General features: G+C 57.5%; 9 protein-coding genes across 9 annotated transcripts; 3 read left to right on the forward strand and 6 right to left on the reverse strand.

The window, feature by feature from the left end:
- Positions 1-1374: 1374 nt before the first annotated feature.
- On the reverse strand, positions 1375-2178 carry SLS55_003664 (uncharacterized protein; the record flags this gene model as incomplete). Its single annotated transcript, XM_066775135.1, has 1 exon — positions 1375-2178. The coding sequence occupies one exon, from the start codon at positions 2176-2178 to the stop codon at positions 1375-1377; it is 804 nt and encodes a 267-aa protein (XP_066635254.1).
- A 553-nt stretch (positions 2179-2731) lies between these two features.
- On the forward strand, positions 2732-3717 carry SLS55_003665 (uncharacterized protein; the record flags this gene model as incomplete). Its single annotated transcript, XM_066775136.1, has 2 exons — positions 2732-3002; positions 3386-3717. The coding sequence occupies 2 exons, from the start codon at positions 2732-2734 to the stop codon at positions 3715-3717; spliced, it is 603 nt and encodes a 200-aa protein (XP_066635255.1).
- A 792-nt stretch (positions 3718-4509) lies between these two features.
- On the reverse strand, positions 4510-6621 carry SLS55_003666 (uncharacterized protein; the record flags this gene model as incomplete). The annotated part of the gene is made up of 1 exon (XM_066775137.1): positions 4510-6621. One exon carries the CDS (start codon positions 6619-6621, stop codon positions 4510-4512), a length of 2112 nt encoding a protein of 703 aa, XP_066635256.1.
- Positions 6622-8118: 1497 nt separating this feature from the next.
- Positions 8119-10936, reverse strand: CLA4 (Protein kinase; the record flags this gene model as incomplete). Its single annotated transcript, XM_066775138.1, has 5 exons — positions 8119-8531; positions 8585-8684; positions 8745-9327; positions 9388-10728; positions 10923-10936. The coding sequence occupies 5 exons, from the start codon at positions 10934-10936 to the stop codon at positions 8119-8121; spliced, it is 2451 nt and encodes an 816-aa protein (XP_066635257.1).
- A 1185-nt stretch (positions 10937-12121) lies between these two features.
- On the reverse strand, positions 12122-14265 carry ain1 (alpha-actinin; the record flags this gene model as incomplete). The annotated part of the gene is made up of 5 exons (XM_066775139.1): positions 12122-12325; positions 12377-12989; positions 13039-13665; positions 13724-14143; positions 14210-14265. The coding sequence occupies 5 exons, from the start codon at positions 14263-14265 to the stop codon at positions 12122-12124; spliced, it is 1920 nt and encodes a 639-aa protein (XP_066635258.1).
- Positions 14266-14716: 451 nt separating this feature from the next.
- On the forward strand, positions 14717-16628 carry SLS55_003669 (uncharacterized protein; the record flags this gene model as incomplete). The annotated part of the gene is made up of 3 exons (XM_066775140.1): positions 14717-14972; positions 15027-15847; positions 15897-16628. The coding sequence occupies 3 exons, from the start codon at positions 14717-14719 to the stop codon at positions 16626-16628; spliced, it is 1809 nt and encodes a 602-aa protein (XP_066635259.1).
- Positions 16629-18051: 1423 nt separating this feature from the next.
- SLS55_003670 (uncharacterized protein) lies at positions 18052-19758 on the reverse strand (the record flags this gene model as incomplete). The annotated part of the gene is made up of 2 exons (XM_066775141.1): positions 18052-18765; positions 18856-19758. 2 exons carry the CDS (start codon positions 19756-19758, stop codon positions 18052-18054), a joined length of 1617 nt encoding a protein of 538 aa, XP_066635260.1.
- A 419-nt stretch (positions 19759-20177) lies between these two features.
- Positions 20178-25174, forward strand: SLS55_003671 (uncharacterized protein; the record flags this gene model as incomplete). Its single annotated transcript, XM_066775142.1, has 9 exons — positions 20178-20196; positions 20245-21124; positions 21345-21355; positions 21407-21521; positions 21640-21648; positions 21710-22474; positions 22523-23746; positions 24008-24107; positions 24161-25174. The coding sequence occupies 9 exons, from the start codon at positions 20178-20180 to the stop codon at positions 25172-25174; spliced, it is 4137 nt and encodes a 1378-aa protein (XP_066635261.1).
- A 223-nt stretch (positions 25175-25397) lies between these two features.
- On the reverse strand, positions 25398-25779 carry SLS55_003672 (uncharacterized protein; the record flags this gene model as incomplete). Its single annotated transcript, XM_066775143.1, has 2 exons — positions 25398-25562; positions 25639-25779. 2 exons carry the CDS (start codon positions 25777-25779, stop codon positions 25398-25400), a joined length of 306 nt encoding a protein of 101 aa, XP_066635262.1.
- Between the last annotated feature and the right edge of the window lie 295 nt (positions 25780-26074).

Consider the following 26074-nt stretch of genomic DNA (forward strand, 5'->3'; position numbering starts at 1 on the left):
CACAATCTCAAGGCTAAGACCAAAGCGCGGCCATGATGTTGGAGAATTTTGGAGAAGAACGCATCTCTCGGGCGAGCGATGACGAGGAGTCGGGATAAGGTTGGAGAGGCGGCGCGTTTTGCGCAACCGTGGATGCGCAGCCGAGGCTCCACTGGCAGCCTTGCAAATCTCTCGGCTCCGACCACCTTCCATCGACTACCCTTGGACATGGCAATCTGCCTTTCTACGTGACCATGGCCGCCGCAGCCAAGCCCGCGCCCACGGCCACGGCGCCTCCGCGCCTCAAGCCGCACGAGCACGCCGACCTGACGACCTTCTGCGACATGCTGCACCTGGTGCACCATCGCAACCTGAACCAGCACCGCCACAGCATCTGGTGGCGCAGCTTCTCCGTCTTCCGCCGTGAGCTGTCGCACTTTGTCGCCGAGTACAACGCTTACCAGCCGTCGGCCGCCGCTCAAAAGCCATCTGCCAAGGCCTCGAAAGTGGCGGCGAGGCGCGCGGCTGCGAGGCTGGACGCGTGGAGGCGACATCACGTGCCGAACTGGTATCTGTACGTGCTTCCCTTCCTTTGCCTTGTTCTTGGCTGATGGTCCGATAGCGCCTTCTCCCATGTCGTCGCGTCGACACAATTCTCGGCCATCGGCCTGGCGCTGCTGGCCGTGCTGGCACGCGTCACGCAGCTGACGGGCATCACGGCTGCCTACGAGGACGAGGCGGAGCAGGCCATGCAGGCCGTCCTGCGTGAGCTCGCCGCAACGGATGCGAGGCAGTTGCTTTCGGATGGAATTCGGTCGCCGAGGGGGGAGGGCGTGGCCTCAGAGGACCTGGGGGAAGTTGTAGGCAGGATGGAAGACGTAGGGGAGGTGATGGGTAGGGGGGAAGCCGATCTAATGGAAAAGGAAGGCACGAAGGGTGATGGGATGGACCTGCCGTTGATTGCGGCCTCCGACAAGAAAAAGAAAAAGGGGAAGAGAACAAAAGAGCCGGAGCCGAAGCCGGAGCCGGAGGCCAAGGAGCCACCGAAAAAGAAGAAAAAGTCGAAAAAGGCCAAGGGTAGCGCCATCGACGACCTGTTCGCCGGTTTGTAGCACAGACGATTGGATGGCCGCGGGTGGAAGCAGGGAAGGGGTTGTCTCAATCATGGCATTTGCATCGGCTCGACGGCTTTCCGGTCACTGTCTTGTCTGGAGAGCGTTGGAGAAGGGAGTTCAGTCCTTTTTTATATAAGCCAGCTATCTAACGAGTCATGGCCGGCCTTGAGGTTGCTAGACCGCATGAGCTTCATCGTTCAACAGCCTATCCGATCGTTCCTTTTTCCAAGATCAGTCACCCTTTTTCTTTCCTCCAGATTTCGCGTGGAGAAGACCGTACTCATCTGACTGAATGACGCTCGAGGCCTTTCCGGATTTGGTCTCCAAGCACGTGCCGTCCTATCAGGCATCCCAGGATGCGCCCCTCAGGGTCCGTCAGACCGTCTCCGCAATTCTGTGCCATGCAGAAGCCGCGGTCCTCATCCGTGGGGGAAGTGGGAAGCGCAGGGACAGCGGATGACGTTTGGGTAGCGGTGGCGGTAGGCTGCGCGGCATACCGACTGATAGCACGGTCGGCGGCATCTGAACATCCGACCCTGTTGAGAGGATCTGAGCCAGCAATGTCCGGGAGGGGCAGGGTCGCCGTGTAGTGGCCCTCAATGCAGTCCATGATGCAACCGTAGTCGAAAGTACCGCACCTCGCCTTGCAACCATAAATGAGCTCGTCCGCGCAAGTGTCAATGACGACTCGCAGGCACTGCCTGTCGCCTCGATTGCAACGGTCGGAGCATGGTGACAGAATTTGGTCATTGGAGGGCGAAGCAGCACGGCGGGTGATGACAGGAGCCGACACAGAGCGCATAGCATCATCGAAGGGCCAGGCCGGTGGGGCAGCAATGGAGGTGGTGTGCTGGATGAGTTTGGTGCTGATCTTGTCGTTGTCGTCCATGCGCTTCACCAGACAGGGTCCATCGTTGAGGTCACACTTGTCCGAGAACTCGTTCCTTGCGACCAGAGCTTTGAGCGGGGCAGCGGTCGGAGTAGCAGCCGAGGTGATCTGTCCGAAGGTGATGTCGGCGACGGGCACAGCAATGATGGCGGCCACGAAGCCGAGAATCAGCGCGGAGATGAGTATGAGGCGCATGGCGGAAGCGCTGCATGACCAAGTCAGTTGGATGAGTACAATTTCAAGACGGGCGAGAGACGGATACCTCGCAGCAATGGCGTAGAGGGTTGCAGAGTTGTAGGCTTTCCGTCGCGGGGGCGGGTGGTTGGCAGAGAAAGAGTTGGAGGTGTCGTGGTGCAGCAGATGGAATCAGGTTTATATGGGCGAGCGCACGCACTCCGATGACCGCCCACGTGGTCGCTCTCGCATCAGAACATTGGAAGTTCTACGGGTGAGCCATGAAGTGTAAGATGGGCCCCTTCCTTCTCCTTCCAAAGGTGACGACGCATGCATGTGCTGAGGTGGCCCGGCAACAGGATTTCCCATATATAAGGCCCCGTCTTCCCTCCGTCCCCTCCAAACTTTTCTTTCATCCTCAACGCTACCCAAAATCAGCGCAAGCTATCATACAAGCACTCACACACACGTTCACAAAAGGTATGCACAGCGCCACAGCTCTGCCCGAAGACGCGCTGACGGTTCCGCACAGCACAACCTCACTTCACCTCTCAGCCCACACCCCACAGCCAAGATGCGCGTCATCACTCTTACTGCCGCCGTCGGCATTCTTGCTGGCATGACCACCGCTGTTCCTACCGCCTCGAGCAAGCCCGTCGTCGACTGCGTCAACTCCACGGCTATCTACACGCCCGGCGCCCTTCCCACCATGCCGGTCAACTACGAGAACACGGTCCAGTCTGGCGATGAGGATGGTGACAAGCTCAAGGAATGCTTGGATGGATGCGATGGCGGCGTCTTCAAGATGACGGCCTGCCAGATTGCCTGCGTGGCCAAGTATGGTGGTTAGCTGGCAAAGGCGACCTGCGACATGAGTGGAAGGCAGGAATGAGCTTTTGCAACTCTTGATTCAGTTGGGCTCCAAGTAGGATCCCTTAGCAGATAGCATCCTAAAGCACAAAATCCAAGCTTCAGTCTGCTGTTCATGAGAGTTTTCCATTGAGTGAGCCACCTGCATCGATGACGTGACCACAGCTACGCTGCATGCGCCTTCCATAAAGCTCGCATTTCCCCCGCCGACTCCCAACCCTTCCCTCTTCCTCAACACCTCCCTTTGTGCACACTCTCCCGCTTCCAAAAGCTCACACGCACATCTACTCCACAAGGTGCGCTCACTGCTCCCACTCCTCCCATCGCCGACAACTGACACTCTCCCTCTCACCCGCAGCACACAGCACAACCACACAATCTTCCCAGCCCGCAACAGCCAAGATGCGCTTCACCACCGCCACCGCTGTCGCTGTCCTCGCCGCCATGGCCGCTACCGTCCACGGCGACTGCGCTGCCAGCTGCCGCGGCCTCACTCTCCGGGCCAAGGCCAACTGCCTCGCCAACTGTGGCAGCAACGAGAAGCACGTCGACCGCGCCATCGGCAGTGAGAACGACGACTATCACCCCAGCCAGGCTGTGCAGGACTGCATTGCCAAGCACTGCGACGACCTCACCTTCACAGAGAAGTGGCAGTGCATGCAAGACTGCTCCTACCTTGATGCCCACTAGGAAGAGGGCGAATCGGCGAACAGTGAAACGAAGCCCGTCTAACCGACTGACGGAAACGTCGACGACGGTGGTCTTTTTGCTTGCCAAAATATTCCAACATGGTCTACGTCACTGGCGATTGAGAGTAAAGGGGGACTGACCTTACATGAAACGGATCAACGGCATATCCAGCTTTTACGAAAGCTAAACGGGCGAGATCTCTACCATGAGATCCAGAAGGGTAACAAAAACCTGAGGTAGAAAAGGAAAAAAAAAAAAAATCAAAAGGCTCCAAGCCAGGTTCTCCTTAGCTGCTTGCTTTCCGCTGCGAAACGTGACCGCATCGAACGACTACCCATCCCTCTTCCTTGCCACCCATCCAGCTCATACCAGACCAACTTCCCGCCCGCTGCCTTTCCATACACCTCGACGTACTTGCTGTCCTGCTCTTCGGCGAGTTGATCCCCGAAACAGCTTGTAAGTCCACAGTGTCATGCACGAGGAGACGGTCGGTACGAAGCTCTTCCTCTTCCAAGCTTCCATCGACCCTGCCGTACAGCTCGTCGAACTGCTCCAGCGAGAAGAGGTTACACAAGCGACAAGTGGGATGGATATTCAACGGTTAAAGTGCCACCACCAGATCCATTCGCATTAAACGTCCATCCACCACCACCACCATCGTATATACATAACCAAACATACAGCCAGAGCTGTCGGACAACACATGACACGACATGAAACGTGGAAAACGCATTACCGCTACATGCTAACTCTTCCTACAGAGACCTCCTCATCGGAAACCCATTCATTCATTCATTCCTGCAACGCCTCCGCCGTCACCCTCCCCACGAACCCCGCGTACTCGCTGAACAACACGCCCTTCAACACCGTCTCCCCCTCGTCGACGGCCCACGCCCCCGCCCGCACCAAGCGCCTCCGCCACGCCGCCTTCTGCTCCTCGCCCAGCTCCGCCCAGCGACGGGCGTGCGCGTCCGCCCGGCGCGCCGCCGCGCGGCTGCCGTGGACCTCGGCGCTCAGGCTCTCGTCGCCCGCCTGCGACTGGCCATCTTCCGGCGGGCCGGTGGCGCGGACGAGGATGGCCTTGCTGCTGTCGTCGTCGTCGGCGTCGTCATCGGAAGAAGAGGAGGAGGGCTTCAGATACTTCGGCGCGTACGCCTCGAGCAGCGTGCGCAGATGCAGCGTCGTCGCCTTCCGGACGATCTCGTCGGCCGCGTCCGCCGCCTGCTTGTACGCGTTTCCGGCCGCTTCTTCGACGGCGGCGGACGCCTTGCTGCCGGCGCTGCTTATGCTCGAAGGGATATCGGACGGTGCGGACTTGAAGTACTGGCGCGCTCCCGGCGGCAGCAAATCCTGTCCGCCGCGCACACCCTCCAGGAACTCCTGGACGGCATCGGGCAGACGGATGAGCACCAAGGGCTCCTGGCCGGTCTGCGCCGCCTTGACGTTGAGATACTGCTGCAGGAGGACCAGCGAAACGAGAAGCCAGAAGCCGATGACGATGACGCTCAATTTGCCATAGAGCGACGCGTTGGATCTGCCTTGTACCACATACCGGCTGTGTGGCTTCTTGGGCTGCAGTGGCTTCAGGGGGAAGGTGTCGACAACGACCGTGTTGCCAAGCGACGTGGACGCAAGGCGGAGGTATTGCGGGCCGGGCGTCTTTGGGGGCGACGAGCTGGATTGCCAAGGCGAGTGGTAGGGGCAGAAGGCGAGCTTTGTCATTTGGAGGGGGTGGACGTCGTGAAGGGATTGGTAGCTGCTGAAGCGGCTCAGCGTGTCGGTTTTGTCGCCAGAGTATTCGAGCGTGTAGAGCTCGATCGAGATGTCGTGTCCCGCCACGGCGACCACGATTTGCCGGGCGCCAGTCACCGGGTCTGCATTCAGCGCGCAGACGTCCATACCGCCGGCAGCCTTTATACGGCCTGGAAGCCTCTTCTGCAGGATGACCTCGCCTGGCGCGTCCGGAAGCTTGCGGAGTATGAGAAGCTCAGTGCCCTTGCGCTGGGCATGATTGCAACAGAGCAGGATATAGTGCGGCGTGAGGTAACGGATGTATTTGATGGTCGGGCGAGACGAGCCGGTACTGAAAGCATCCGGAAAGGGCAGGGTATATGCGGGTCTGAGGCGGTCCGCAGGAGTTATGGAGGTAGCCTTCTTCTTCTCGAAGTCGTAGGTCATGCGCGAGACAAAGACCTGGTGGTCGGTGCAAAACGCTACGGAGAAGTCGCCCTCGGATGACTCGTTGATGTCCACATCATTGATGTCCTTGCCCTCCTCCGGATTTATCCTTTGTATCACATCCCAGTCCGACGGCACCGCTGTTGTGGCATCGAAAATAACCAGCTCCGACACAGGGTTGAAGTCTGTGGCTATCGCGCCGATGCGCTTGCTCCCCGACTCCCTCTTCTGGGCTGGAGAAAGCCTCAGAAGACGCTGGTAGGTATCTTTCTTCGCAGCGGTAGTGGTAGGAGGCTTGAAAAGGGAAGTCTTGCCCAAGAAGCCAACACTACCTTTCTCCACCTTGGCCTCGGCCGCTCCTCCCTCTTGCGTCGCCTTTTTCCTCGCCGGGTATTCGATCTTGAAGGACCTCAGATGTTTGTTCTTATCCGCCAAGCGGTCCTTCTCGGAGGAATTTATGCCAGCGAAGGTGATAAGGCCGTCCTTGGAAGCCAGGTTGGCGAGCGACATGACCGCGTCCTCGTCGCGCGGCAGGTCGATCTCGCCGGCCACCTCGATCGCGGACCGTGACGAGACATCGAGCAAGGTGATTTGGTTTGGGACGCCGCTGCGACCTTCGCCACCGCCTCCGCCGACGACGAGGTATCCGCGGTTGTAGGGGTCGAAGTCGGCGGAGTAGACTGGGTATGACAGGGTGGTTTTCGTGAAGGTGACGGGCGGTGCCATTGCGGACGAAGGGCGAGGTAGCACTCGCTGTGCAGGGCCGATGGAAGAACTTCAGAGAGCGCGAAGCATCTGAGGGGAGCGGAACGAGCGGGTCAGGGATGGTGGTGGTCGTAAAAGGAGCCGCGGATGCCCGTTGTAGCGCTGTCCCGAAGCTCCAGGGCAGAACGGTGACGTTGCTCAGGCTGCCCTGCGCCGCTCGGCTGCAGGCACCAACCACCGCTGCACCGTCACCGTACCCAGCGACCAATCATCGCTCTCGCCCTGTCAGCATCTCCAAACGACACTTGTTCCATTTCGATAGGCAACAGGCGCAGCTAGTGCTGCAGAAGGGGTTGAAAGCAAATTCTCCAACGTTTACGGCCGAGCTGAAACCCCGTTTGTCGGCCTCTCGTAGAGGCCGGCATTATATAGGGAGGTCGCGACTGCATTTCGGACATGGATGCACGGCATCATTCACCTTCAGATAGTAAGACAGGTTTGACGCGTGAAGTCCCATCTCAAACTCCCGTGAATTCATGTCTATCGTGTCCGCAACTGTCGCAAGAGCCTGGTTCTCGTTACCCCCGTCCTCAAATGCTAGCTGACCTTATCCAGTGGGATGCAGCAGGGAGTCAGACCCTATCTGCAAACTTTGTCCTTCCAGCAGCCCCCCCCCCCCCCCCCCCCCCCCCCCCCCCCTCTACACTGTCCGTCTGAAGACTCTGGGCTGCACGCATAATGCCGGAGCCAGACTAATATGAGGTGGGTATTGGGGCAAATGAGAGAGCCATAAAACAACAAAAGCAGGCAGGCAAGAGCCGTAACGTAACTGATCATCCGTTGCGCTCCAGTCCATCTTAGCGACGCCCGGGAATATGAATAAAACTTGCGGGACCAGAAGAAAAAAAATCAAAAGCAAATTCCGCCCCACTTCAATCACCCTCGCCGACATCACTCGCCTCGCGCTCCCCTTGATATCAAAATGCATGGTCCACGGAAACCTCATGACGAAAACGCAGCTTTGCAGCCCAAAGAGAGGGAACGAAAAGCACACCGGCCCATCCAGTCAAGAAATAGGACCGCCACCGTCTGAAAGTAGAAACAACTGAGAGAATTTTGAAGGCCAGCTTGCTCGAACGCACGCAGACATGCACGCTGAGAGACCAATGGCTGCAACGCTCGAAGGGAGTGAACGAGTACTTCGGCGTCGCGTTTTACTGACTGTGAACCTGCCTGGGGACGCGCGCAAAGAAGAGGCGATGTTTCCTCGCAACTGGGTATCTTTCATCCTTTTTCCGACACTTCCTGGAGAAGAGAAGATTGCGTTTCCACATGACGCGCCGTTCGTCCGGTTTGGCTGGAGCTTCGAACCGCCCGGGTGAACGTGGCCTCAACCTACTTCTTCCGAAGGTTGGAGCACGGGCGGCTTCGCTTCAATGCTTGGCGTGACTTGGGCTCATCACCTAAACGAGAGAAGGGTAGTCAAATAGGAACCAGGAAAGTATTAATCGCGACCGTCTAATGGGAACTGCTCTTACGGAACGCAAGCAGCGATGCAAGGCTCGTCAGGCCGCATCCGTTCTTCAAGAACTCGTGGCTGAGCAGCTCCGTGGCCGTGGCACGGGAGCGGACGTCCACGCAGAGACAGACGCTCAAGAAAGCCTTGAGCTCCTTCGAGAGCTTCTCAGGCTTCTTGAGGCGCGGCGTACCGTTGGTGGCAATCAAGTAGAGCGCCTTGAGCGGCTCCTCGTTGAGGTACGGAGGCTCGGACTCAATCATCTCGATCGCCATGATACCGAGAGACCAGATGTCAACCTTGCTACCGTACTCCTTTTGCTTGACGACCTCGGGTGCCATCCAGTACGGAGTGCCGACCATCGTGGCGCGCTTGCTGCGCTGCTCCGTGAGCTTGGCGCAGAAACCGAAATCAGCTGCATAGAAGTTAGTATCACGGACACTGTATGACTAGAAAATGCTCGCTTACTAATCTTGACATTACCACGGCCATCAAGAAGAACGTTGTCACTCTTGATATCACGGTGGATGATGTTCTGGTTGTGGAGGTGCTCAAGACCCTTGCAAGTCTAGACGCGAAACTCTGTTAGTAACCCGAAATCATGGAATTTGCTTCGTCGGAGACTCACCTCAAGGCAGATGGTAGAGATTTGGTCCTCGCTGATTGAGGGGTTGTTGTCAATGACATCCGTCAGCGCACCTCCCTCCATGAACTCCATCACGACCCAGAGTTCCGAAGACTCCTCTTGCAAGAAGGCGTCCAGGAAGTTGACGATGTTGGGGTGGACCGAGTCCTTCATGACAATAATCTCGTTGACAATGAGCTCCTTGCGGGGTTGGTTGCGGAGATCCATTTGCTTAATGGCGACCTGAGCCCTGGGCCCGTTCTCGGCAAGCACTCTCCGGGCAGTCGGCGAAGGAGCGCTCTCCCGAATCCTGGCGACGTAGACAGAGCCAGATGCGCCCTGGCCAATCTTCTTTTGTTTGTTGTACGACTCGAGCGGCTTTTCCTTGGAGACAACCTCGCGCAGCTTCGCCATAACTTCACCCTCGGACATGGCCGACATACGGACCTCTTTGCGGGCCGGCGGGGGGTCTTCCTTCTTCGTAAGCGCGGCTTCGGCGGCCTTGACGGCATCGCTCTTCGGGGCGCCGGTCGGCTGCTTCGTTGCGATGTTGAGGGGCTTGGGGGCAGCGGGACTACGCGCTTGGCTACTAGCACTTGCACTGTTAGGACTACGCGTGTGACCTGGACCTTGTCCTGGGGGGTACCTCTGCTGGGAAGATTGTTGGGGCTTCGCAGGAATCTTCGTTTGGGCGGCGCCCTGGTATCCGTTCTGGGTCTTCGGAGCTGGAGGCGCGGGACGCTGGGCGGCCATCTGGCGGAGCGATCCTGGGGGCTGCTTGTTGGCGGTAGGCGCTGGCGGAGCGGCGCGGGAAGGATTGTAGCGATCCTGCTGCGAGCGAGCAGGGCTGTTGTCTCTACTGTCCTCCGTAAAGCCGCCAAGCTCTTGCTTAGCCATTGGTACCGACTTCTGGGGGAGGGAGGCGTTGTACGCAGCCAGCTCTTCGCGTTCCCTCCTCTCCACCTCGCGGCGCTGCTCTTCACGCTCTCGCTGCCTGCGCTCCTCTTCCTTCCTGCGACGCCTCTCCTCTTCAAGACGGGCATCAGCCTGGGCTTGCTGGTACGAAGACTGCTGGCTGTTGCCACTAGTCTGAGACTTGGTGGTGCTGTAGCTGTCTTGACGCTGGTAACCATTCGGAGGACCAGGGCGGGGGCCGGCGACGGACGCGCCACTCGAAGAGTAACCGAGCTGTTTGTTAGGTTCGGCACCGGGCGTGGGGGTAAGGCTCGAGAACTGGGCGGGGTCTTCGGAGCGCTTGACCAACTTCTCAGTGTAAAACTCGAGAACCTCGAGCACGGCCTTGGGGTTCTTCTGGTAGTCATCCTTGGTAATTGCGGAGGCAGTGAGGAGCCTCTCCCATTCCTGCGGCAGACCAACGAAAGCACCGCTCGTGGGATCGAAGCCGACGTGAACTCTGTGGGTGAAATTGGTGGGATTGGACACACCGCCCATGCTGGGACAGCGCTGGTAGATGGAATCGATCCAGGCGTAAACCTCGTCATCCGTTTCGACTTTGCAAATCAGTTGCTTCGTAGGGCCGTCACGGGGCGGTGATTGGCCATTGTTAGCTGTGGCCGCAGTCCGGATGATCTCGAAGGAGAACGGGTAGTCTTCCGACCGTTGGATGTTGGTCACGTCGCGAAGGTAGATCGTGAACGATACCTTGGGCGAGCTGTTGCTCTTCAGGAAGTCGAGCTGATACTCCCTCAAAACGAGGTACTTCTCGCTCCAGAACATGCCCTTCAGCATGCCGTCTTCCTTGACCTTCGCCCAGCCGTCTCTGATGACATTGTCCTTGCCACCCTTCTCGTTTCCTGTATGCTGGCGCTGAATGGGAGTAGCCCCGTTAAATCCGGGGGAGTTTAGGCTCATTTGAGACATGTTGCCGGGTAGACCTTGTGTCGATGGGGTCAGAGCAAGTCGTGGGCGTTCGGCTGGGGGCTTTGGTGCGGGACCGGGGTTCATGAATTGGTCGCGAGAGTACATACTGTGAGATCCGGGCGTCAGCAGACAGCGTGGTTCTGGAGTGTCGCTCTGGGAAGTGCGTGAAACGTGCCAAAACGTCGGGGTGTGCGGAGGTGAGGAGCGGGAGAAGTGAGCGGAGGTCCGCACGTGGGTAGCGACAGCGCGACGGCGAGAGGCAGCGCGGTGCAAACGGCGCAAATTGGGGACGCGACTTACGGATGCGAGGTCATTGTACGCGTCGCCTGCGGGCGCAAAAGGGCAGTGGTGTTGCTTGTGGTCAGGAGGAGGGCTGTATCTGCCCGACGTCGAGGGGTCGCTCAGGCCGCGGTTCACTGGGACAATCGACTGCCCGACGTCGCAGCAGCGTGCCCGGGAACAAGAAGCAGCGGCGCAAGCGGGCCTTCGAGGAAGGCTGGGTGCTTTGTAAGGCTCTTTGGCCGGCGAGGTATGGCAGGTATAGGGGCGGGGGGAGGCGACTTTTAGAGAGCGCGAAGTACGGTGAGGCTCATGCGCGCGACGGCGGCTGTTCGCACCGAGTCAATGCTGCGGGCTGCTGATCCGGCGGGGGGAAGGCAGACTTGGGCAGCGTTGGCCGTGGCACTTTGGCGAGCTGGGGGCGAGCAGGCAGGCAGGGTGAGCGAGTGCACGAACTGGAGGAGAGCGCGTGCGGGCGTGGCTCAAGTTTTGACAGGGTAGCGGGGGCGTGGGCGGTACCCTGGAGCGGAGCGGTGGTTGCAGACTGCAGACTGGGGCGCTGACACCGAGCCGTCAACTGAATCCCGCCGCCGCTGCTTGGGGGGCAGCCCTGGCACTGGCGACACGGGATAGCCGCCGCACCACCCGCGGCGATCGCACAGCCGGCGCTGCTAGAATTTCCAGAAACGCGCCCTTGCCATCTCCGCTGCAGCGCCGTCTGGGCGCATCTCAGCCCACAGCCCAAGCACGCCAGCCGACGCGCCAGCAAATGAAGCTTGAAGCGTTGCGCCAGCCCCCTACCTCTCCTTTCGCGACACGCGCTGCTGCCCGTCGTCCCCATCAGCCTGCGACGTCAGTGAGCACAGCGCGTTTCAGAAATACTTCGTCGCAAATATAGCACTGCATCCACGTCGCCGCCACTCGATCTCGCGTGCATATAAAACTCTGCCACGCCGGAGCAGCGGGAGGTTTTATCGCTGCTGCTGCGGCTGCTGCTGCGGCTGCTGTTGTTGCTAATTACAGAAGACCCTTCCGGCTCCACCATGCCTCTCTCCAAAGGCGAAAAGTAACCCAATTGCATCAGAGCGTAAGGCGAAGAATCCCCACCACGCCGGTCCAATGCACCCGCCATCCATTACAATAGCTGAAAACCGCCGTGCGCCTCCGTCCGCGAATGGAATGTACACCAAGCTCCAATCCCGCCAATCCCATGTGCCAATTTAAGATGCGTCTCCATTAGCTCCTTCATCGTCGTGGCCGCCGCCCGAAATGAAGTTGTTCATGTAAGTAATGTAGTCGTACTTCGGCAGTTCGCGGTCCTCCTGCAAGTCGGGGCCCTTGTGCTCCGGCATTTGCTTGATCAGGTCTTCGATGATCTCGTCCGGCACGAGCGAATGGCGGAGATCCATCTCGGTGACGTAAGGCTACTCCATGTCAGTATCCATCCGTTCCACGGCCAGCTCCGATGCACATACCTTGCCATCCGCAACTTCTCGGAAACTCTCGAAGACTTGGTCGGCGTTGTTCTGGTCCTCCGTCTCATGGACCATGAACCGGATAAACTGCTCGAACGACACGTAATTACTCCCCTCGCTCGTCTCCATGAACTGTTCGTGCATTTCCTCTTCGTCGTAGACAAGACCGAGACTGGCAAGCGCGGCCGAGAACTCAAGCTCCGTCAGAGAGTTGCTCAGGTCACGGTCGAAGTGCTTAAAGACGGATTCGAACTCCTCCAGTTGAATGGGTGTCAAATTGGTCATGTTACGTGCCACCATCTGGTTGTCGAGGAAAGCAAGCTTCTTCGAGACACTGGCTTTCACTAATCCGAGCTCGTACTCCAGCTCGTCGTAAGTGTATGTTGTGAAGTCATTCTCCTCGATGTTAGCTTCTTGACATTGCTCGTCGATGTTGGCAATTATCTCCAAGAACTGATCCAAAGGTTGCACGTTCTCGCTGAGCTTCTGCGTGTGCTGCCGCTGGTCTTCCACGTCGCCTTCGAGGCCTGACAAGGAGACAGACAGAGTGTTGAGCGCAAGCGCTAAATCGTTCGCTTTATCGGCAAATGAGCGGCGGAGGGCATTCTTGATACTACACCCGTTGTTAGTCCAAGTCGATAGGTCGAAGTCGGGGGAATTACTCTCTGATCGTCTCATTGATGACTGAGCTTCTTGTGCGTTCTGCCGCCATAAGTCCGGCCCAGGCGTGATCCAGGGCCTCCAAGCTCAACTCCGGCGGGGGCGTATAAGGGCGTAAACGATATGTGCTGAGCTTCGTCTTGATATTGCCCAAGAGGCTGGTCAAATCGGACTTCTCCGCAACCCACTCCCGCTTCTTGGATCTTCTGTATCTTGTGAAAAGCCCAGACTGGTTCTTCGCGTCGGCATAGGTTCCGTCAAACACAGCAGCTTCCCACTCAGTCTTTTGCTCCGCAATCTGGCGCAGCAGCTCCCTCATACGGCGCTCAAAAGAATTCTGCATCTCCCACGCGCCCTGCATGCTTTGCACAAACTTCTCGACACGGCGGCCGGCGTTCTCAACCTTCTCCATTTGCGAAAAAGCGTGGAACCAGTAGGCGATGTAGGTCATCAAAGAACGCTCGTCGGGCTTGGCAACGTCGCAAACGTCCTCCACGTCAAGGAGGTCCGGGATGCCGATCTCGTTGGCGGCTATCTCGAAAGCAAGCTTCATGTTGCCGTGGTGATCGGACTTGTCAAGAGCATCATAGTCGATGAGGTCGGGGCGATGGATATCGAGCAAGGCGCAGCTGCAAGATGCTGTTAGTATCAAGAGCATTTATTGTGTATCGAGCTTGAAGAACGTACAAAGCTAGACCGTCGTTCCAGCTGGACGAGAAGTCTCGCACCTCGACTTCGTCGTAGCAGGCGGTCTTCCTCTGACACCACAGCAACAAACCCTCCTTCGCACTCAGACCCTGGTCGGAGATGTCGCTGATGGTGAAGCGAAGAATGAGAGTCCAGATCAGGCCCAGGATGATTTTCCGGTTGCCGTCGACGACATCCTCCGCACCCATGTTCACCAGCTGGATGCTCCGACTCCTGACAAAGTCCAGCGCCTTGTTGACATTTTCGAATTTCTGGACGCGCAGCTTAGGCTTCGAGGCGTACTTCCCGAGGGATTCCTGGGAGAGGATCTCGAGCAGGTGGATGAGGAGGGTGCCATCGGAGAGGTCGGTGCACAGGTCCTTGATGACCAGGCCGCGAGCGGAAATCTTGCTGTTGAGCCTGCGGGCAGAGGTGCGTCAGAACCAGGGCGGAGTGTGGAGGGCAAGTGGGGGGCGAGTGACGGACCATTTCGTAAAGGTCTTCTGCTGGACAATGACCCACTGCTGCTCAAGGGGAGCCATGGTTCCTTCGCGGCATTGGAAGCAGCGCTCGGAGTCAGCGGGGAGGGTTGGCGCAGCGACTTTCGGGGTGGTGTTGTGTTGACGGCGGACTGCGCGGCCGACAGTAGAGCGGCATAGACCCTGTCGGGCACGGCATGCGAGCGTCGGGTTGGCGCGCCGGGCAACTAGGGAGGCGCGTGCGGACGGGCGCGCACCGCGACCGCGCTGATCCCTGACGCTGCTGCTGCTCTGGCCGAGACCAAAGGCAGCCAAGCCCTTCGCGCAAGCAAGCGCTGCTCGGCGGTCTGCAGCAATTGCGTAGCCGGCTCCAGCCTTTGCGCTGCTGCCTGTGGTTTCTTCCCGGCCTCCTCACGGCGCAAACACCTGCGCGCAAACTCGAGCTGAGCTACGCCCCGCCCCGCAGCCACCCCCCCGTTCCGCTGGAGCGCGCGCGTGCATCGTCCCTGTTGCCATGGCTTCCAATAGTAGCGCCGCCTCGCTGCCCTACCACGAGCCAGGGATCACCACCATCCTGATCCAGGGCTCGTTCCTGGTCATTCTCAACGTCATCAACACCATCCTGGACAACACCGTCTACTGCGGTCTCCTCGGCCAGATCTTCGTCGGCGTGGCTTGGGGCACCCCAGGGGCGAAATGGCTCTCGGAGTCAACCGAGGAGGCCATTGTCCAGCTTGGTTATCTCGGCTTGATACTGCTCGTATACGAAGGTGCGTTCTAGCCCTATCCCTTTCCGCATATTGAACCTCGCTCATTCCAACCAGGCGGGCTTTCGACGTCGTTCGCGTCCCTGAAAGCTAACCTGCTGCTCTCCATCGCCGTTGCCATCACGGGCATCAGCGTGCCTATCGGCCTTTCCTTCGTTTTGCAAGGCTTGGCCGGCGCAACACCTCTGCAGGCCTTCGCCGCAGGCGCTGCGCTGTGCTCCACCAGCCTGGGAACCACCTTCACCGTCCTTGGAACCAGCGGTCTCACGCAATCGCGCCTCGGGGTGGTTCTCACCAGTGCTGCTATGATGGATGATGTTGTAGGCCTTGTCATGGTTCAAGTCATTTCCAACCTCGGTGGCTCCAGTTCTTCATTCAGTGCAACCACCGTCATCAGGCCTGTCTTCGTCTCGCTGGCATTCGCCGTGCTGATCCCGCTTGCTTGCCGCTTGATCGTCAAGCCTGCTACTCTTTTCCTGAACAAGCACCGCGAGGCGAACCCTTCTGGGCCCATGCAAAGGTTCTTGGTCATGCGTCAGACGGCCTTCTTCATTCAGACGGCCGTTCTTCTTGGTTTCGTTGCTGGCGGCTCTTTTGCAGGCACATCGAACCTCTTCACCGCCTACCTTGCCGGTGCATCCATCAGCTGGTGGGATACTGAGGTACCTCATTTGCCAGTTGCAAGGTCTCAGAGCACGGACGCTAGTCATGCTGGCACACAATCCTCCGTCGGCATGGTCTCGAACAACAGTGACTCCAAGGTGACTGACAATGGCGAGAGCATCCGAAGTCATGCATCCGGTCACATATGTGGGATCGCAATCTACCAAAGATACTACCAGCAGGCTGTGGAGAAGATATTGAAACCACTGTTCTTCGTGAGTGCTCCCTACAGATCCAGCCCATGATTGCTGACGATATTGCTAGGCCTCTATTGGCTTCTCGATTCCCATTTCTCGAATGTTTACCGGCTCCGTCGTTTGGCGTGGGATTGTATACACAATCCTGATGATGTTCGGGAAACTGGTATGTGGTCTCTGGCTAGTCCGTTTTTCTGTTTCGCCGTACGTCCCCGAGCGTCTTAAACTCCGTAAGCTCCGCTTGCCGGCGATGCCCCACCTCTGGGGTGCATCGGCGAAGGAGGGAGCCAAAGCCGAGCGGAAGAAAGACCCGAATAGGAAGCACAGCCACACGGATGCCCCCCGACCTCAGCGTGAAGAGCAGCAGATCCCATCTCAAGCCCAGACATCTCCGCGAAGCGAAGAAGAGACGGCTCGTCAGCACGGCTCGTCGTCTGAACAGGACGAGCATGCTGACAATAGCACGCCTGCCATCCGGCATACTTCGCACGACGCCAAGAAACCGATCTCCCTGTACCCGGCCTCCATCGTTGGCAGTGCAATGGTGGCGCGTGGCGAGATTGGCTTTTTGATCTCGTCGCTCGCGCAGAGCAAGGGAGTATTTGCCTCCTCATCCAGTTCTTCGTCAGGCGGTGCGGACGAGATCTTCCTTGTCGCTACCTGGGCGATCATGCTGTGCACGATCATCGGCCCATTAGCTGTCGGACTATTAGTCAGACGGGTTAACAAGCTTCAGAAGAACGGTGACAACGCCGTTGAAGGTAGGAGAGACGTGCTTGGCGTGTGGGGAGTGGAATAAAACAACGGCCGCGTCGGATATTACGTCGTGTAGTGTCCGCACCTCCAAAAGCGAATCGTCGCTATTTTTGCCATCCAGCAGCGTCGTACCATCTCGATATACAGAATCCATGAACATTGAACGTTACTTTTAGTTCCCTTTCCTTCCTTTCCACTAGGTCATATCAAGGAAACGGGGTCCAGCCATGTCGGAAACACATGTCCTTGCCTCGCAGCATTACGTTTGTTCAGGCAATCAGGCCCGATTTTGGGCGGCCACATGGCAGCCGCATCAAGAGAAGATCAATGGGAATGATTTGCGCCATATGTGCGGGCGGCCGCGTGGCTGTTGTCGCCAAGAATAAGATAATAACGCCCTCTCCCCCGGCGAGTGGTGCGCAATTTCGCGTGCAAGCATAACATCAAATTTTATAGATGGCTAGACGCGGAATCCCTTCCATGATTCGTCAACAATCGTAGCGGAGGTCGTTGTTCATTTCCGCTTCTTTGCCAATTCTTCTTTTTCTTCTCTTCCATTCGACCTGAAGCCCCCGAAAATAGATTGAGGAGGGGATTGGTGGTCGGCAGGGGGATAAGGGGCTCGCTCTGTGGATCGGGGGGAGGGTGTGGCGTTTGCATTTTGGGCATGTTATAATAAGATTGTTCATGGTACGTAGCACGGGCTCTCTCCTCGTCCGTCCCTGACTCATGCACACCCGCGAAAGCTCGGAGATGCGGGACGAAAGGATGGAAGGAGGCGAGACGGGAGCCAGCGAGCGAGCGAGGGTGGGCCGGCCGACCCCGATCAACAAAGGGGATGGTGATGGACAAGATGTGTGTGTGTTTGTGCGTCACCATCCGAAAGCACGAGCGACGGGGGTAAAAAAGGGAACGGATGGCTGGGTAGGTGGTTGTTGGAACGTTCGGTGCCCCTGGCTGGACGCCGCCCCCGTTGGTCCGTGTGTCCACGTTCTTCCCTCTCCCCAATCAACCGGCTCCGGCCGCCGTGGCGGCACGCGCCACATGTGCGTCTCTGCTTTCCGTCTCTTCAATTTTTTTCCTTTGAAAAAAAAATTATGTCGGGCACCCGTACGCTCAGACCCTTTGCGACATGGATGAGAGGTTTGAGCAGACGAGGGATTGCCGCCGACGTGCGTTGCCCACCCCAACGCGTGTGAAGCGTCGCGCAACATTCCGCGTTCCAGGCGCGGCGCGGTTGGCGCTTGATGTTACCGTTGTCGAATGCGTCAAGGGTCTATGTTGGCAGTTGCCTATTCCGGGTAACTGACCGTCGTTTCGGGTAAGTCTGAGTCCATGTATGCTTATTCTTCGCACCACCTTGTCGTCTTTCCGACGTCAGCAAGGGGAAGCAGGCTGGTAGCCCGGGTAGGCTTGCGGTGTTGAGAACTTGCGGGAGGCCGGGGTTGCTGGTACGGGCTTAGTGATCATCTTGTGCCTAGAAACTGGCAGAGTTCGTCTTGCAGTGGCAACACAATCTGCTCCATAGCCGCCTGCAGGAAGTCCGAATCCTGGAGGCTGCCGCTCGGGTCTGCGAAGCATCTCAGGCAATGCGCGATGGCACTTTGGAAAGCTGCAGACAGATCTTCCTGGTCGGTCTCATACCAGCGATGCGCCGTGCACAGCAGTGCTAGCGACTTGTCTGGCCCCATGTACAAATTCTCCGGCATCTGCTGCTCGCAAGGTTTGCCGAAGTAGAGCTCCAGAAGTATAATGCCGAGTGCAAGCAAGGTAGTATTCTTGCTACTAAAACCTATCGGCTGAACACTCCCGGGAAGCGGCATGAGTTTCTGGCTAACGTGTGGGTTTTCGATGTCGATGGAGCGGTGCGAGGATATGGTGTGGTAGAACATAATGTCTCGCTTGCTCCAGTTGTCACCAATCCATGGCGAAGCATGCAGCTGGAGGATCGAAGAAGCGACGGTGACAGCGAGCGAATAACGGTCCTTCTTGCTCAACCGTATCTTCGCGCCATCCTTCAAGATGTCTTCCAACGTGACAGTCTCGGCCATGCGCGAATATCGAAGGCCGTTGAGGGGAACGGGGTAAGCTCCACGAAGCCTACCGTTCTCCATTGAGAAGCCAATACAAGTCTTTCCTCCGTCCTCAAAGCTTTGCATCTCATAGCAAAGATCTTTCACCTCTTTGAAATGGGAGCTTTCGCTTTTAGTCCGCAAAGGAGAGTGCGATGGCTTTGGGGAAGGCGGTGGTGTGGTTGGTGAAAAGCTGACGCTTCGTCGAGGACGATGGACGTGAAGACTGTTCATCTTGGTGGAGAGGTCATTGTCCTCTTCGGAAAAGCAGATCTGCGCTTCTCGAAGCATCCAGGACCCGGACTTGTCCATGAACGAGACGGTAAAGATGGTCCCCGGGTCATCTACTGGCCTTCGGCCACTAGCTTTAGGATGGAGGTCTCGACGCTCGAGATGAAGGTTCGCGCAGTGTGAAGCTTTGCAAGAGCAGCTGAAAGCATCGCCCAAGGAGCTGTGTAGTACTCGGGCGTATGTCTGTATCTTCTGCAGTCTTAATGCAATCGAAGGTTTTGAATTTTTCCGGTAAGGCTCCAACTTCTCAGACTTCTCGGTGAAGCGCTCCAGCTCTTTGTTGCACTCATCCAGCTCTTCCAGCAGCCGCTTGACCTTCTTCTTGTTCATGGAGAACTTGACGCGCTTCCTGAACTCGAATTTCTGGGACGGTTTCGGCTGACCGTTGGCAAGTAGCATGGCCTCCAGGTCGTTCCGGGATACGGTGGAGGCGCGATCCAGGTCCAGCTTCTCGGCAATGGTCGTCATGATCTTCTCGATGTCTTTGATGGTTTGGTGGTAAGCGTCGTAGGACTCGTCCAGTTTGTACATGAGCTTTTTGGCCATGGCGTCGTCTCTCCACTGGTGGCCGTGGGGTTCCGCGATCATCTCGGCCAGCTCGTACTCGGTGGTGATGGGAGCGAGCAACAGGCGCAGGGTTTGTTCGTAATGCACATGCTGGTTCCGAAGCTTGCGGATGTACTGGGGCAGGTAGTTTTCCCACTTCACGAAGGCCTTCACGGGGTCCAAGCCGTCATTGTAGTCCTCGAGGGCGGAGATGACGAGAGGCAGGACGGCCAGGACCAAGCCAGCAAGCTCGACTCCACTCATTGTCGCAATCAAGAGCAAGAGGTGCTGCTCGGTCGGTCGCGTGCTGGAGGATCAGTGGCTTCGGAGCATGACACAGTTGACTGCTGCCTTTGGCCCCCACTTCTCGTCGGTCTGTGCGGAGACACTTGCTGCTGGCCACATCGGCGACGTTCGCAGCCTGACACTCTGCACGGCGAAGGCACCGCGGACGGGGAAGAAACGGACAGGAAGCGACGAGGTCAGAGGACAGGAATTACGGCGGTGCTCAGCCACGGAAGAGGGCTGGGGTTGAATCCAGCGCTTGCCCTTTTTGAGAGTGGGGCCGTGTCGATCGTATCACCACAGCTACAACTTTCCGCCAACTCTCCCGCAACCCTCACCAGCCATCACGAACCCGTGCCTCGGCCGTGATCCCCGGCCTCCAAATCTGACCAGGCGCGATGGCCGCGATCCGGGACCGTACTGCTGCGTGCTCCCGCAGCTTGCGTCTTCTCGCTGCTGCTTTAGAAAGCGGTCCCGGCGAGCATCGGAGCCTAATCGATCCGACCAGTCTCGAAGATGAGTACGGCCGGTTGCGTGTGTGGAGCGGCAACCTTGGTGCCCAGCAGAAGGGCCACAGTTCGCTTGACTACCGTTTGCGAGACAGCCCTCTGCTTCAATCCAACGTTCTGAAACTCCTGCACGAACTGGAAATCAACACCAACGAAGCTCGCGCCATTGTGACGGGCGCAAGGCTGCCGTATGAGCAGCAAGCAGCCCGTGGCGATTTTAGCGATGACAGCGCGTCGGACGACAGCTCAGAGGACGAGGACGGAAGCAGCGACGGGGGAAGACCCCGGTTTGAGCTTCAGCAACGCATGTCCGAGATCGTAGACATCATCAACAGCCTCTATCGTCTATCCGTCAGGATCCGCAACCCCACGATAAGAATTCGCTCTCTCAAGGCGGCAACCTACCGCCAGATTGACCCCGACACCGGAGTTGACGTCCTCAGCCAGTATGCTGAATACGACAGAGGATACGTAGCGGACTCTCTTGCTCAGCTCCGCGCTGGCTTCCCGCAGCGAAAGAACGAGGACGTTGCGTTTCTCGTTGATCGGCTGAGCAAGGCCATCACCAAGAGACGACAGCAATTCAAGTACTGGAAAAGGCACAGAGACAAGCTATCAATTCCAGCTCCAGCAAAAGAAGACGTTCCCCCTACCGGTGGAATCCAAGGTCTCCAGCCTCAGCCGGGCACCAACGGAATCGATTCCTCGGTACACGCTCCCAATGTCGTCAAGTTTGACCTAAGAGCACCGCCCAGTGAAGCTCAACCGCGCACCCTTCTCTCTGGCACCGAAGCAACCGCGCATCACCGAACGTTGGACGACGCTGTGGATAGCCAGTCGGTCACTTCTGTTGCTACAACAGCCCGCGATCTCGGAGGCCACGGCATTGATCTCCCCCCTCCGCCGAGCTCAGCAGATGGGGAGAGGGACTTCGAATGCCCCTATTGTTATGTGATTTGTCCGGCGCGATATGGAAGATCACGCTCCTGGAAGTAGGCTTCAAAAGACTCCTGGAGACGGTCTCAGCTAATCGCAGTCAGATCCCATATTTTGCAGGACTTGCAACCGTACGTGTGTACCTACAGCCACTGCTCATCAGAAGACCAGATGTTCCGCAGCCGGCGAGAATGGCTCGAGCATGAAGCCTCTGCTCACAGAAAAGTTTGGCGCTGCCCCGGCCATCCCCACGCCGTGTATTCCTCTCAATCAGGAATCAGAGGCCACTTGGACAACGTACATGGAAGCGACCTCTCCGGAACGCAAATCGGACAGCTCATCGGAGTCGCCGAAGCATCCACCAACGATTCACGGGAATATTGCCCGATTTGTTTTGCAGGTGCCAATGACCCAGGCATAGCAGGTAATTTGCATAACCATATCGCCAACCATTTGGAGAAGTTTGCCTCGTTTGCACTGCCAAGGTTTACCGGAATGGAAGATGACAAGTCTGGCGCCAGTATGGACGCAATTCACGGGAGAAGGAGCGAATCTGATGAATCGGAGGCGGCCAGCTCGCATTGGTCTGCAGACACTGCTTCTAGCCACGAGGCTGGACGGCCTAGCTCCGGCCACCAAGACCTCGATCTAGAAACCACAGAAGACGATTTGGCAAACCAGAGGGCGAGCCTTGGTCAAGACGCTGGCCACTCCGAGCTTTCCGCGAGCGCAGTACAATCGGTTCCCGATGCGACCAAGGACAAAATGGCGCGCTTCATGGAGACAGCGCATGCATCACGATCTGATCCCGATGCTATGTCGACAGTAACAGGTGTGGCAAGTGACGAGGGCAAGAGAGCCTTCGAGATACATTCAATTGACACAGCCTCGGGCGACGACAGAGAAAAGGCACCAAGTATCAGTCTAGAAAATTCGAAACAGCCTTACACAATTCGAATATCGAATTTGCCGGCAGGGGATGAAGCAAACAGACGGCTTTTTGCTTTCTTCGAGACGTTAAATTGCCAGCGCTTCATTCTCGACCCACATGTCAAAGATCGGGGGTACGTCACATTTGACAACCAGGAAAATGCCGATGAAGCGTTGTTGTCGTTTGACAAGACGGAGTTTCCGGGTGTTGATCTCGAACTAGAGCACAGCGGCGAAAAGGAAATGAGCAAAGCGACATCCCTACCGGGAGGCGTCGGTGTAATGTTCGACGTTCAGGGCTTCCTGGAAGCATTGAGCAGGTAAGACGGTGTGAATACGTCCTTCGGATGGAGCTGACAAGTTTGCAGGGTCCTTGGAGAATCTAAGCACAGGAAGACGATTGCCTGGGACCAAGATGGCAAGGCCTTTCGAATTTTAGACGAAGAAGCGTTTTCTCGAGACATCTTGCCGACGTTCGGCTTCGAAATGTTCTCATCATTCAAGGACAGTCTGATAGCGTGCGGGTTCTGCCAACAAGTGGACGAGCAATATCGGACGGACACCAGTGGTCCTAAACGATCCAGCATGTGGTTCCACAAGCATTTCCAACGAGACTCGCCAGAGGTCAGCGGACGCACTCAGTTTTTCACACGACTGCAAAACATGTTTGGATGGGCTAAGATAGGCCCCTTCGCGACTCAAAACATCACCACCGAAATCGATGATGACCTGCATAGGTCATCGATGGATACATTTCCGCTAAAGGCGGCATCCACTATCCCAAGCATTGCGCAGCTCTATGTCAACTCGGAGCTATTTGTGCCCGATTGGGTGCAGAACTCTTTGAGAGCTTCTGGAGAAGCGTCATTGCCGCCACCAAAAGACGAAGTAAACCGCAAGATCTCGATGATACTTCACGACATTACCAAGATTGATGTTGATGCTATCGTCAACGCAACCACCCAAGGTCTAAATGTTGGTGCATCAGATTCCATAGGCTACCGAGTCCATCGGGCAGCGGGACCCGAGCTCCTGCGGGAATGCCGAGCTATTGCAGAATGTAAAATGAGTCAAGCAGTGATGACCGATGCGTACAATCTACCCTGCCGCAAAGTCATCCACACCGTCCGGCCACATTACTACCAGGCCGCCCAGTTTGTCGGCGGCGAGGATCTGCTAGCCAGCTGCTACTGGAACTGTCTCAAGCTCGCCGTTGACAGCGGTCTGAAGAGTATCGCATTGCCTTGCCTGAGCGCTGGCGGTTTTGGATTTCCAATTCGAGAGGCCACAGAAATTGCCTTACGAACTACGCGGGCGTTCCTAGATGCTGGTGAGGGCGACAGCTTGGAGAAAATCATATTCTGCGTCTACAAGAAGATGGACAAGCTCGTCTACAGAGACATGATTCCTCGCTTCTTCCCTCCCACCAAAACTCTTCTTGGACAGCCAAACGAGAGAGAGGCCCAGGTAGAGACGCTCACTTCTTCTCCGGGCGAATCGCCGGTCCAGGAGCAGGATGACGTCTCTGACGCCGGAACCGAGACTGCAGAGTCCAGCAAGCCAAAGCGGGCCAACGCTTCACGCTTGAGTGGGTCCGCAGAGGGCCTGAGTCGTCTTACAGGAGAGTCTACTCTGTGGGGGTGCTGCAAATGTCGAGCCAGACCTATGATAACTCCCAATTGCCTTGTGTGTTACCACGAGCTCTGCAACACTTGCGAAGGGGAAGGCATCACTGACAAAAAGCCAAATCTGTTCCTCGTCGACCTACATCCATCTCTGAACTTATTGGAAGATTCCCAAGGCAGCAGCTCATCGAAACGGGCCAGAGCTTCCGCCAGGTCAAGGCCCAATAGCCCAACGCAGGACCATAAGCCTAATTATGTTAAGGTGCACCGCGAGCATCTTTCTCTGGACACCTTGTTCTATTACGACCTCCCGTTCGAGTTCGACCGCGTAAGCCACACTCAGGTCTCGGGCATGTGCCGAACACTAACACCTTTTTCCAGGCAGATCCAAATTACATCATCATCCTGCGGGAGCTTAATGAAAAGTTGACGGACACGCTTTTCGGGCACTCCCGCGAACATCGACGCAACCTTCCATCCCTCATCCGGACTCGCACGCACCCCGACCCGCTCGACGCCCAGCAAACGATCCGCATCGGCTCCGACCCCTCCTTTAACATCCAGAACCGGCCCGCCGTGGGCGGTGGTCCCATCTTCCTCCCAGGCCCATGCGTCGCGGCGGACCATTGCGCCTTCTCCATCGACCAACAGACCCAGCGCTGGATCATCTCGGTCACAGAAGGGGCCAGAGCCACCCTCAACGGCCGCTGGATTGTCCCTCTCAAAATCGGGACCAGCGAAACGGTAGCTACAACACATGTATCGAACTTGCCGGAGCACAACGGAGACGGCTTCTTCGTCAAGAGCGGCGACATTCTCGGCATCGGCGACGACGACATCGACATGAAACCCGTACACATATTCCGCGTCGAGCTTGATAGCCTTGGTGGTGGTGTCGGCGGCGGCGAGGATGCGCTGTGGGAGGAGGCTGAGACGCGCGCCTTGCGCCATGGCTTCCCGATCACCGGCCTGGGCCAAGACGCCGACGATGACGATGATGACGACGACCTCGACGCCGACCTAGACATCTCAGCCGGCTACCGCATCATCGACGCCGCGGCGCAAGTTCCCGAGGCCGCGCGTGGCAGCACTTCCGCCCGATGGACGCGGCTCGACCGCCGACTCGTCAACCAGGACGCGTTGAACGAGGCCGGCCTGCCCTTCGAGAACAGGGTCAGGTACCTGCTGGTTTTCAGCGAGCTGGTGCCGGCCGAGGTGCAGCGGCTGGCGACGAGGACACGCGAGGGCCGCGCGATGAAGGCCGAGACGGAGTTTACAAGAAAAGAACGCAGGAGGAAGGAGAGGAGGGTCAGGGAGCAGATGAAGGCGGCGAGGGAGAGGAAGAAGACGCTGGCTGGGGACGGGCCGTCAAGCATGCTTTCACAGGACGAATGAGGTTTGGAAAATGTCCGTTTGATCTTGTCCAGTCATCTACGGACCATTGTCGTTTAGCGACTTTTTGTTTTTGACTTCGCTCTTATGGAAGAAATGCCAGGAATCGATATCCTTCAGATCATCATCTTCCCCCATGCTGGCTCACTTGAATCGTATCACCACCACCGTAGAAGAGGTTGAGCCCGTTTCCGTTGTTCCAGCCCAGGCCAGCAACCTAGAGCCTTCACTCAGACTCGGCTCCGGGAGGCCTGTTGCACGAGCACTCGCAGAGGCCGCAGAAGCGGTCCGTGTTGTGCTTGACGTGACAGTACGAGTCCTGGCAGTACTCCTCGCCGACGTGTGCCATCTCGCTGGCGCAGAAGGTGATGCAGGTCGCCTTGCCGGTTTCCTGCAGACCATCGCCAAATATCGTCGTCAGCCGGGGCCAATTCTCCAGAGGGCGTTTGTGAGGCTGGGATCTTTACCATTATGCATTGGTTGTACTGGCGCTTGTCGACGGCGCTGTTGAGCTCGAAGGGGAGGACGGCGAAGCCCTGCGCCAGGTTGATGAGGCCGCTGAGGGTGAGGCCGAGGCCGAGGACAGTGAGGGTCGGGCTGGCGCGCATGGTGGCTGTAGTCCTGGGGAGAGGAGGTTCGGTGTCAACGTGTGCGCGCGCAGTGGGAGAGGTGGCGCACTGCTTACTTGTTTGCTTTGTAGAGTGGAGGAGGGTTTGGGACGGGGCCGAGGAATGTTCGGTGTTGGGAGGTTCAGGTGTGCGGGAGATGAGGAGGGTGGGTTGGGTATGGAGGTCCGGGCTGCGAGGCGCAGAAGATGGGCTTGCGCCAGGTAAGAGGCAATCTAGGCGGACGAGGAAATGTTGCGAACACGGGCACGTTCAATCAAGGCATATCAGCAGTCCA

Source organism: Diplodia seriata, assembly GCF_021436955.1.
Source record: "Diplodia seriata strain FDS-637 chromosome Unknown scaffold_3, whole genome shotgun sequence".
NCBI lineage: Eukaryota > Fungi > Ascomycota > Dothideomycetes > Botryosphaeriales > Botryosphaeriaceae > Diplodia > Diplodia seriata.